At 43.5% G+C, this 12,486-nt stretch overlaps 1 protein-coding gene across 13 annotated transcripts in view; it reads right to left on the bottom strand.

Moving 5' to 3' along the window:
- Positions 1-12,486, bottom strand: part of MAPT (microtubule associated protein tau) — a 222,976-nt gene that overhangs the window by 102,273 nt on the left and 108,217 nt on the right. Inside the window, exon 1 of one of the 13 annotated variants that reach the window (XM_068263570.1) lies at positions 4,929-4,951. The exons of the other annotated variants lie outside the window; for them this stretch is intronic. Within the exon in view, the coding sequence (XP_068119671.1) occupies positions 4,929-4,932 (4 nt within the window). The 5' untranslated portion in view covers positions 4,933-4,951. Of the gene's footprint in view, positions 1-4,928; positions 4,952-12,486 lie in introns of those variants that run through there. 13 annotated transcript variants of the gene reach the window in all.

The following is a 12,486-nucleotide window of genomic DNA, read 5'->3' as shown; positions in this document are numbered from 1 at the left end:
AAATAGAACAGTGATTAATTGGTAAGGATAGATCAGCACACAAAGGGAAGTAGCTAGAGGAAGCTTCAGGAGGAGCAGTCTGAGGGACAATGTCAATGTGCTACAGAGAAAAGTCACATCATTTCCAAGCAGACAATACGCTCAAAGTGACCTGCATTTCAACCAGGCAGCACAGATTGCTCATGAATAATTAAATGCATAGAGAAAAAGCTGTTATTTTTAAAGGATACCCGAAGTGACATGATGAGATAGACAGGTGTATGTACAGTGCCTAGCACATCTTGGGGCGCCTCCTCCCTCCCAGTAATATCCCACACCAGTCCCCTCTGCTTGGGGTGTTAGCCGTGTATGTTGGTTCCTTGGAACCCTTACACCCCTTTTTCTTTTCCTGGGGAGCGACCTACATTGACGAAGACCAAAAAACCCGAGTGAGGACAGGCTTTCCTCACCAGCCGTTACACTGTGGTTGCCGGGGAGGACGGGCTTTCCTCACCAGCCGTTACACTGTGGTTGCCAGGGAGGACAGGCTTTCCTCACCAGCCGTTACACTGTGGTTGCCGGGGAGGACGGGCTTTCCTCACCAGCCGTTACACTGTGGTTGCCAGGGAGGACAGGCTTTCCTCACCAGCCGTTACACTGTGGTTGCCGGGGAGGACGGGCTTTCCTCACCAGCCGTTACACTGTGGTTGCCGGGGAGGACGGGCTTTCCTCATCAGCCGTTACACTGTGGTTGCCGGGGAGGACGGGCTTTCCTCATCAGCCGTTACACTGTGGTTGCCGGGGAGGACGGGCTTTCTTCATCAGCCGTTACACTGTGGTTGCCGGGGAGGACGGGCTTTCCTCACCAGCCGTTACACTGTAGTTGCCGGGGAGGACGGGCTTTCCTCATCAGCCGTTACACTGTGGTTGCCGGGGAGGACGGGCTTTCCTCATCAGCCGTTACACTGTGGTTGCCAGGGAGGACGGGCTTTCCTCACCAGCCGTTACACTGTGGTTGCCGGGGAGGACGAGCTTTCCTCATCAGCCGTTACACTGTGGTTGCTGGTCTTGCAACCTATCCTTGTGAGTATTCTGCACATACTGTTGTTGAGTGTCCCATACCCTCAGCGTGCTGCACTATCAGGGGGGGCTCCTGGTGTCCCTGTCTCGTTTTTTGTCTCTGTCGGAAGGTTCTCGGACTCCATTGGTATTACACCCCAAAGAAGGTTGTACATGGAAAGAAGTTATGCCACTCCTCATTGCTCATTGGTGGCTGTAAGATGGCTTTTGTGACTTAGTACTAAGTGATTACACTTATAGAGGCACTGTAGTGAAAATAATGTAATGAATAAAATAGCTTTTTTTCCTCACCCCAATCTCCATTCTGAAATGTATCACAGGCGGCCACACCTTTAGTACTAGCAGGTGATCTCTGTGCATAGACCTCTCAATAAAAGAACATTCTGCAGAGGGAGATATGGCTTGCTTGGCAGATGGAATGAGACGTTATTTCCCACAATGCAACAGGGTTGCACAGTAAACTGTCAGGCCCATGGTCATGACATCACACTGTGGGATGGGTTTATCAGCCATACAGATGTCCCTGATGCACTATTTTAGATAAGGTAAAGATTTCTTGTGGAAAAGGGGTATCAGCTACTGATTGGGACAAAGCTCAAACCTGGTTTAAGGTTCATCTTAAAGAGGAACTCCAGCTGCTGCATGGTTTTTGGCAGTTGGAAACAGCTGTAAACAGCTATTTCCCACAAAAGTTTGAACTTTTCTTGTGGGAGGGGTTACATGTGGGAGGGGTTTCACCACAATATCAGTCATACAGCGCCCCCTGATGGTCTGTTTGTGAAAAGGAATAGATTTCTCATGTAAAAGGGGGTATCAGCTACTGATTGGGATAAAGTTCAATTTTTGGTCTGAGTTTCTCTTTAAGCTTTTCTACTACATTTGAAGCCCTTTATTAGTGGTGGGGGAGATTTTGTATAAAGGCCTGATGAAGAGCCAATTCTGGCTTGAATCAAGCAAGCTAGTGTCGTTGCCTAAAATTAAACAAATTTACGGATGGACAAACTAACTACAGTATGTAACTGTGAGTTGGGATAGTCCCCTATGTATCATGTGTGGCCATCTATTTACTTTGCTTCTTTGATTGTTCTGTATTAGACTGTATATAGTTATGCTTCTTGATTTACAAGACTTTACATTCATTCATACACTCCATCTCCATAGCATGCCATCTACAACATGTTTGATTTCCAGCCAATGTCCGGATTGTACACTATAAACACTGGATCTGTCGATATGTCAGTTCATTGTGTTTTGTTGTTTCTCTGCTGTTACACTTTGAATGTTCATAAAGATTGGTCTTTTTTTTAGGCTGTAGGTTTTTTAATTCAGGTTTTCAATCTCCTATAAGGGAACATTAGCTCAGAAAGTCTGTGCCCCGAATTTAGCTTCCTCAGCGAATAGGAGATTGGCTGTCAGTTCCAGTGAAATATTTGTCCTGCCTCCAATTAGAAATGGTCACATTTGACCAACCAAAGGTAGCAGAATAGTGAGGAAGAAACGGGCTGGCATAATTTATCAAGTCTCATGCCTTACACATATTTCATATTAAAGGTTAATTTTGTAGAACAGAGAATTCACACCAAAGTCATTCATGAAATAATAAGAAAGTGACATGATCTCACAGGTTTGCCTTACTTCATAGGAACGGAGATTCATCCAGTAGGGTAATGACAGGTTTGTGTCAATCAACAGTGAATTCCCAACGACTAAATACAAATCTACCCAACTAGTCAGGCGTCACACCTATGTTTTCTCCACTGCACTTCAGGCAAACACAGGCCGGTCAGAGACACGAAGTCTCCTTACTGTACACTGAGGGCCCGTTTCCACTATCGCAGATCTGCATGCGTTTTCTGCCTGCAGACTTGCATAACCAATACAAGTTAATTAGCCTGTTTTCACTTTTCAGGAAAACAGAGCGTTTTTCTGTGCAGGAAAAATCTGCACAGCAGAGCCATCAGCATTCACATACAATGTAATTAATAGGAAATTTGCATGCGTTTTCGCTATGCAAATTTTCAATGCAAATTCACGTACATTTTCGCATAAAATCAATGTAAAAGCACACTGGCACTGACATGGATTAAATTTGCATACTTACTAACATACACGAAAACATACGCGAATTTGCGGTAAAAGTCGTGTACGAATTCGCATCCGCATGCGAAATTCGTTTTTCGCGTTTTCCGCAACGAATTCGCACCGCACAAGTGGAAAAGGGCCCTGAAGCATTCTGATGAGGTGACCACTGTGGTTACCGGTGTTATTGGGCTCCCAGGGTTAAAGAGAACCTGAAGTGAGAGGAATATGGAGGCTGCCATATTAATTTCCTTTGAAACAATACCGGTTGCCTGGCTGTCCTGCTGATCCTCTGCCTCTATTTGCCTGCAGTCCGACTGGATTAGCTGCATGCTTATTTCAGTTGTGTGATTCAGACACTGCTGCCACTGAAAAGATCAGCAGGACTGCCAGGAAACTAGCATTGTTAAAAAAGGAAATACATATGGAAGCCTCCAGAGACCTCTCTCTTTAGTTTCCCTCTAAGAAAAGCAGCCCTGTGTTGGCCCGTCCACTACAGGGTAGTTGACTTACAAGTTTCTTCCTTCATCTGCCCCTCCTCCCTCTAAAGTGGTCACCAAACGTAAAATATAACATCTTACTGCCCAGCCACATGCAAATACTCTACAGAGGATCATTCCACACTATCAGGGGGCTGAGGGGTATACTTGTTATGTGGGGGCATTATAGATGCACTTGTCATACGGAAGCATTATAACTACACTTGTTATGCAAGGAAAATCAGGGCTAGATGTAATGTTTGGGGCATTATGGCTGCACTAGTGTTCTCCCAAGAATCTTTTCCAGCTGGGTGGCATGAAAAAGTAGCCGGGTGGGGCACAACCGGGGGAATGCAGGGGCGGGGCCAAACTGCTTGTAGCATAGGAGGAGGACAAGGAGGTGAGCAGATGATAGCCGGGTGCTCAGCAAAATTAGCTGGGTGGAGCACCTGGCTAAAAGAGCCTGCGGAGAACATTGCACTTGCTATATAGGTGAACAATGGCTGGGCTGGTTATGGGGATGTACTTTGTAAAGGGTAAACTTATACTAGAAGATTACTGCTCTTATGCCTAAACTATATACCTGAATACACTGTCTCTCCAAATATAAATATTATATATAACACATTATTAGTTTAGATGATGAAAGGTAAGGGTTCTCAGCGTTATATGAAATGGCTGGAGACACAGAGCAACACCCAGGCACACAGACTTGTGCAACAGACACTGAGACTATAAATATGTTTATGTCTTCATCGTACACCTAGTTTCTACTGTCCAGCTTAATTACAGGTTTGCTTTAAAGAAAACCTGTCACAAATGTGCTAAATAAATGAAAAATATATACACATATATAAACCGTTATAGTTAGGGGTTGCCTGTAGTTAAGTTTGTTTCTTTTTGTGACCTGTAGCTGCTTATAGAATTCCTGTTTTAGATCCTGCAGGAGTACAGGATATCTGTGCACTACTTTTGGCCTCCTCCGTATGTGAAAATGAATGTTGGTTCCCCTGAAGCATTTGTCTCATTTCAAATCTATTTACAGTGCTAGTTTACAAATGAAACTGGTTGCTATGGGCAACAAGAACGCATGCTTCTTTGCACATGAGGCCCTTAGATATGGGTCTACCCCTTTAATTAGAAAAGCTATACTAAGCCAATGGAAGTTCAGTGCATACTAATCTTTTCACCAATAACACGACTAGAGATGGAGACAGACAGTCAAAGAGAGACCATTAGTGTGTCAGAAAGGGGTGGGGCTTCTTTGTGACTCTGGTCCAATTCGCACCATACATAATTGGACATACTGACCCATATGCAATCAACTTTTTCTCCTGAGTTTTCTCCTGGGAGATATTTTCCCACCTTATCAATAAAATGTATTTAAGGCACCTGCAAGCAAGAAAATACTCTAAATAATTTTGACAGTACTTTTTCATCAGCTATTTTTCAAATGCAAAACGTTTTTATTAAAGGGAACCAGAGATGAACGTTTCACACAAAATAAACATATCAGTTGATAGCTTGTAAAGAATGAATGCTCTACCTGATAATTTTGCCGCTCTGGTGTGCCTTTTTTAGTGTTTTTTATCCATTATTGCTCCAGGAAAAATCAAATATGGCCGCCGGCTCATATTCCTTCTGCTTCCGGGTTATATGAGTTGTTCTGGATGTGCTGTCTTGGCTATATGAGACTATGCTGCTATCTAGGCTAAATGCAGCCTTTCATCTATGTGCTTTCATTTTTGGTATGATCTGCCTGTAGGAAGTGTCACTGATAATAACTGCAGTTTCATTCCTATGAGAATCTAGTGCACACAGAGCACACAGGGATCATATTACAGCCACAGAGCTTCTCTCTCAGGAGCAGCAGCCCCTCCCAGTCATAACAGCTCTCAGTATGCAAAGCAGAAGATCTAAGCCAGGAGGGGGAAGGCTTGGGCTTGAAAGGACTCCACAGAAGAGTGACTCAGCTATAATGATTCCAGGTCAAACCTCGACTGAATAGTCGGTGGATTCTTATCACAGTTGCTAATAGACTAATTAAGCAGATAACAATGAAACTAAAAGCAGGGTAGGTGTTTACTGTCATGTTCCCACTGATAAATGTAATAAAATACATGAGGGTGCTTCATCTCTGGTTCTCTTTAAAGTGGTCAGAAAGCCAGCATTTCTACTTTGCTCTAACAGATTCCTCACAGCTTGAAAGTTACTATCCCAGAAAAAAATTCTAGCAGAACATCCCTGAAATGGTTAAACAAAGCACTTTCTCCTGCTATTCATCTTCCAATCCGCATCCAAACTGGAGATAACAGTATCTATTTTTACTTGTTCAACACAAATGTATCAACACTGGAATGTAAACAAACACTCTCTGAGAAAATGTCTCTGCTTCAGGCACACACAGTGTTCAGAATAGCTCATTAGAAGATTTTAATATGTAATAAATAGCAAAATAAATGAATTATAATAGAATTATAATATAAAAAGAATAAAATGCAATGCCAGCTTTCAGGGTAAGAAAAACTACACTTTGGAAACTTGTTATTTGTAAACAGACAATATTACGTGTGCACAAAAGCAAATATGATAACTGTATGAGTAATAAAAAGAAGATAAACACATTTTTATTGAATGTTATGTCGGAGTTTCAGACCACTTTAAGTTTTTTCAAGTGCTGAAAATGTTTTATTAAAACAGATGATGAAAAATTATCTCCAAGGTGAAAACTTAGGTGAAAAAGTAAATTGCATATTGGCTATTGACTTTAAAGAGCAGCTTTAACCAACGATTGAACTTCATCCCAATAAAATACTTTCTTTCCCATGAGAAATATATTCCTTTTCTCGAATAGATCATCAGGGAGGTCTGTGCGGCTGATATTGTGGTGAAACCCCTCCCACAGTGTGATGTCATGAGGCTGACAGTTTGCTGTCTGTGTACCTCATTGCATTGTGGGAAACAACAGCTTTTTCCAACTGTCAAGCAAGCAGAATCCCTCCGTGTGTAGAACGCTCATTAACCCTCCTGGCGGTATAAAAAAATACGCCAGGAGGCAGCGCGGCAGTTTTTTTTTAATTTTTTTTTTCTATATCATGTAGCGAGCCCAGGGCTCAGCGGCATCCCCCCGCCCTCTTCGATCGCCTTCGGCGATCTCCGATCAGGAAATCCCGTTCAAAGAACGGGATTTCCTGGAGGGCTTCCCCCGTCGCCATGGCGACGGGGCGGAATGACGTCACTGACGTCGGGTCGTCATTGGGAGTCCCGGGCCACCCCTCGGCGCTGCCTGGCACTGATTGGCCAGGCAGCGCACGGGGTCTGGGGGGGGGGGGGGCGCCGCACCGTATAGCGGCGATCGGGCGCGCGGCGGCGGCGATCAGGGTGCTGGCGCAGCTAGCAAAGTGCTAGCTGCGTCCAGCAAAAAAAAAAATTAAACAAATCGGCCCAGCAGGGCCTGAGCGGCACCCTCCGGCGGCGGAGATATTCCAATGGGCAAAACTTGGTTACCGCCAAGAAGCGAACATACATTCTCAACTCTCATTAATGTACAGATCACCTGGCAGAACTAAAGAGGTCCCCGCCAGCGATACATTTCAGAATGTAAATCAGGGGGAGGAGAGATATTCCAATGGGCAAACACGGACTGAATAATCTATAAATGAACGTTGTAAACCATCAGCAATTTTATTCATTATCCTATTTTCACTACAGTTCCTCTTTAAATGAAATGACAAATATGTGAACTTTAATTTGCATGTTTGAAAAGTTAGGAGTAACCCGTTTTACATAAAAAGTACATTTATTTAAGCTTATTTAGTTATACAGGCGCCCTGTGAAAGAACTATGCAGTAGAAGCCACACATTATAGAATGCCAGTAAAACGTTTACTGGCATTCTGTACTAGAAAATACATTCATGGTTCAAAGTCTGAGCTGGTTCCTGTTGGCAGAGAGCCTGGCAGAGTTGTCAGACATTCCAGGGAGGAAACACCTAACACTTACATTCCATATGGGAATAGGGGCCGCGCATGTCACAGGGCAGAGACAGCCTGCAGAACATTATGCAAAAAAGCCCTCCGAGCAATTTAAAGGCCAACTAAATCAAACACTAAACAAGGCAAATTCTCCAGAATCATCTATATTTATTAATATATGGGCAGCACGGTGGTGTAGTGATTAGCGCTCTCGCCTTGTAACACTGGGTCCCCGGTTCGAATCCCAGCCAGGTCAACATCTGCAAGGAGTTTGTATGTTCTCACCGTGTCTGTGTGGGTTTCCTCCGGGTACTCTGGTTTCCTCCCACATCCCAAAAAACATACAGATAAGTTAATTGGCTTCCCCCTAAAATTGGCCCTAGACTATGATACATGCACTACACGATACATACATAGACATAGGACTATGGTAGGGATTAGATTGTGAGCTCCTCAGAGGGACAGTAAAGTGACAAAAACAATATACTCTGTACAGTGCTGCGGAAGATGTCGGCGCTATATAAATACTAAATAATAATAATATATATATATATATATATATATATATATATATATATATATATATATATATATATATATATATATATATATATATATATATATCAGGGGTAGGGAACCTATGGCTCCGGAGCCAGATGTGGCTCATTTGACGGCTACATCTGGCTCACATACAAATCAGTAGGGGTTGATTCACTAAGTTACACTGCCCAAGCAGCGCAAGTAAAATTGACAATGTAGGCACACTACTGCTGTAGCATGCACTACGAACTTACTCACGCTCCCCCCAAAACTAACAGCTGCTCCAATTGTCCCACTCTGGATCCTGTCAGGTCCAGTGACTTTGTCGGACGAGATCCCTGCACTTTGATTGGCCCAATAGGCTGCCTGTCACTTGACAAGCAGCCTATTGGGCCAAAGTGTGGGGATCTCGTCCTACAAAAAGAATCAATCCCCAAGTCAGCTAGCTAATTGTACAAGCTGTTAGTTAGTATTTCTCCTGTCTGGCTCTCGGGGAAATTGCTGATGTAGCTGAAAACCAAAAGAAGCTGAAGACGTGTCGGACACTTCCGCTGCCCGGTGGATTAACTGTGTACACATCACCATGGCAATAGGGACGTGAGCCCTCTGCTGCGCATGCGCACTGTCCCAGTTTGAAACATATTATATAGCTCTCACGGAAATACATTTTAAAATATGTGGCGTTTATGGCTCTCTCAGCCAAAAAGATTCCTGACCCCTTATATATGTATTCCCTCTGGAACTAAACTATAGTGACTCGAGACCCTCTCCTCCTGCTTCTACACACAGTAGATGGTTCCTGGCCAAGATGGGCAGAGGGGGCCACCTCTGCTGAGAATTAGCATACATACAGCAGTCTTCGATGCTTCGGCAAGAGATGCACACTGTCAGAGCATCGCCCGGGCGCTGGCAAGAGATAGGGACTCATCAGTTTGCCTCGTCTGGGTACCGGCCAAGGCCACTGTTCTCCTTCCTAAGTCCTCCTCCTTGTGCATGTGCTTACACATTTAGTTCTTTCCTGTTAGTATGCTGAGGACTTCTGCTCACCACTTACTTCCTATGAAGGACCAATCCCGCTTCCTCCTATAAACACATGTTCTCTGCCGTAATGCAGGGATGCTAGGCACTGCAGTCTTCCATCTATTTCTATTTCTACTTTGGTTTCACGTGGTCACTCCTGAATGACCGGCCCACCAGCTGAATCCAGAGGGAAAAGGAAGTAAGCTGTACTGCAGTTTGCCCAGCATGTATTGTTCACAAAACTGATGTTCTATCCTCCACTTTCCTTTTACTCTAACTTATTCGCTTTTAGGTGGATGGTAAGTTCTAGTTCAGGAATATTTTGATAATGACATTTTATAAAAATGACATTTGAGAAAAAAAATATTTAAAATAATAACTTAAAATAATAATTCAGAAAAAAAGAAACTCAGGGGTCAAATAAATCCCTTCCTTACACCAGACCTACTGAAGCTTCTGCTCACCTTTTTCGTCATCTGGGTAAGTGACTGTTTCATAACAAAGAGGAGGGGCCAACTTAGATGCAGCATGTAGCCACACACCCTCCTCCTCAGTGGCAAAGTATACACCAGTGATTATATTGTCAAGTGTGCTAGCAAAGTATTTTTAAATAGATACTTGAAATAGAATTTATATGAAATATGGTACAAAAAAGGTTTTAAGAAGTTAAGAGATGACTAAATTTCAGTTGTTTAAAAAGCTTTCAGCACAAAGGCCTTATTGGTTAGAAATGGCATCTCTCTGCCATCCGCAGATAAACTGACTGCCTGCTGAGGACAGTAAGAACTCTGCACCTTAGGCTGACCGCAGATGTGTTGTCAGCAGAACGCGAGGATAAAACATCTGCGTCCCCAAACGCCTCAGGACTAAGCTCTTGTGACTCAGCCGCTGCTTCATGTCTAAACGGGCTGAGGTCGCTTTCTTACAGAGAAAAAGACAAAATGGACTCCTCTGCACAGCGATATATTAATGTGCAAGTGCCTCCAATCTAAAGTACTTACTGATCCTGAATTACCAAGATTTGTCTAAAAGACTGTAAAGGGGAGGGAGGTGGCCATTACACACCACGGGACTGTATAAGGGGAGGGGGTGGAGTCACTGGACACCAAGGGACTGTATAAGGGAGGCGGAGGTCACTGGACACCACGGGACTGTTTAGGGGAGGGGGCCACTAGACACCAGGGAACTGTGTAGTGGAAGATGAATCACTAGACACCAGGAAACTGTATGGGGGGGGGGTTACTAGTCACCTGGCAACTGTATAGGGGAGGGGGTCACTAGACACCAGGGTTCTGTATAGGAAGGGAGAGAACTCTTGCACATGACCGAGGGAAAACCTAGAGAAAATGCACCCTGTATGTATTTGGAGAGTTCAGCCTGTCTAATTCCCCCTCATCTGTGTCTAATCAGCAGCAGTTGAAATTTGATCTCTCCACTCCGCACCTGACTACCACGGCAGATAAAGCTCATTTGAAAGCGCAGGATGTTAACAATATGTCTGCTTCTATGAAAGCAGAAAGTAGAAACACTGGAAGATTTATTTTAGGAGTTGTATCAGCTGTAACTTAAAAAAAAATTTCTTTAAAGGTTATTATGCTGTTTCGTATCTTATAGAGCAGAGAGGAAGTTCTAAGTTTAGGTCCGCTTTAACAAGCATGGGCAGTTATAAGAACATGATGACTTGCACTGAAGCGGGAAAAAAAATTATGATATAATGATTTGTATGTGTAGTACAGCTAAGAAATAAAACATTAGGAGCAGAGATATGAGTCTAATATTGTTTCCAGTACAGGAAGCGTTAAGAAACTCCAGTTGTTATCTATACAAAAGAGTCATTGAGCTCCACGACTTTCAAAGAGAGTATTTGAAAGAAGACTTTCACAGAGAGCTTCAGAAGACTTTCGCAGAGAGCTCTCCCTTCTGAAGCTTATTATCTCAACTGTCAATCACTGTATTTTCTTTTTCTCTCCAGAGGACAGGTCAAAAGTTCACAGGCCTACTCTGTAAAATCCATTTAGAATGCCGAGTAGTGTGTAAACTGAAAATATTAGAGAATGATGCAATGGTATAAAAAAACACTATGGGCTCGATTCACAAAGCGGTGCAAAGTGTTAGCACCATGGTGAAAAGGCCCTTATCACGCCTAAAGTCACTTTAGGCATGATAAGAAGAAACTCGCGCAAAGTTGCCGCGCGTAAGTGCGCGCGCAACACCCGACGCTTCGCGCGAAGCTCCCATTAAGCCCTATGGGACTTTGCGCGCGCTCTTACGCGCGTACGCGCGGTAACTTCGCGCGAAGAGCAGGAAAAATCGGTGATAACTCAGTGGTGAAAAGGTCATCACGCCTAAAGTCTTTTAGGCGTGATAACTGGGTTATCACCGCTTTGTGAATCGAGGCCTATATAACTTAAAATAAAAATATGAGAATATTTTCATTGCTACCAATGTTCTAGCAATTATCCGTTCTACACAAACAATTCATTATATCATTATTATTTTTTTGCTTCAGTGTCTCTTTAAGTTAATGCAAACTGCAGACAGAATCAAACCCACACAAATGGCAACAGGAGACCCAGACATAGGGCTTGATTCACAAAGCGGTGCTAACTGTTAGCACGCCTGTGAAAAGCCCCTTAGCACGCCGAAAAGAGCTTTTCGCGTGCTAATTTGCGCGCGAAACACGTCGCGCGCAAAACTGTACGCGCGTAAACCTTTATGCGCACAGTAAACCTTTATGCGCACATAAAGGTTTACGCGCGTAAAGTTTTGCGCGCAAAGAAGCTTTGTGCGTGCTAACTACTTAGCACCCTAGTTAACACGCCCAAAGCCTTTAGGCGGGCTAACTAGGTTAGCACCGCTTTGTAAATCGAGCCCATAATGTGCTTTACAAAGACATTTCCCTTCAGTTCCTGTGAAACCGCACTCACCTGCCAGCAGGAAGCTACAGGAAGTAGCCAGCCAGAAGGCGCTCAGGTCATATACTTAGCAAAAAGTACAGACATGTAATGCACTAGTTTGTGCATTGCTAATGAATGCAAATGTACTTTCGTATGCATTAAAACCACATGTGGCTAAACTGAGGCTATAATGTCTTTACAATTGCTGAGGCAAATGGCAAACAACCACCACCACAGACAGTGTTAAAGCAAAAACAATTTTTTTTTTTTAATTCAAAATATTTAGTTGCACCACTCTGACACATACAAAGATAAATAAACACTCCCACAAGCCTGTGAGCATTTCAGTGCATGCTTTTCATCCTTCTCTTTTCATAACTAGGGTTATACAGGTGGCAGCCATTACTTCTGAGCTTAGTAGGAGGTTTTAGATCATGGG

The sequence above is a fragment of the Hyperolius riggenbachi genome, chromosome 12, assembly GCF_040937935.1.
Source record: "Hyperolius riggenbachi isolate aHypRig1 chromosome 12, aHypRig1.pri, whole genome shotgun sequence".
Classification (NCBI taxonomy): domain Eukaryota; kingdom Metazoa; phylum Chordata; class Amphibia; order Anura; family Hyperoliidae; genus Hyperolius; species Hyperolius riggenbachi.
The sequence above is the reverse complement of the archived record's forward strand: the minus strand, read 5'-3'. Positions and strand labels throughout refer to the sequence as shown.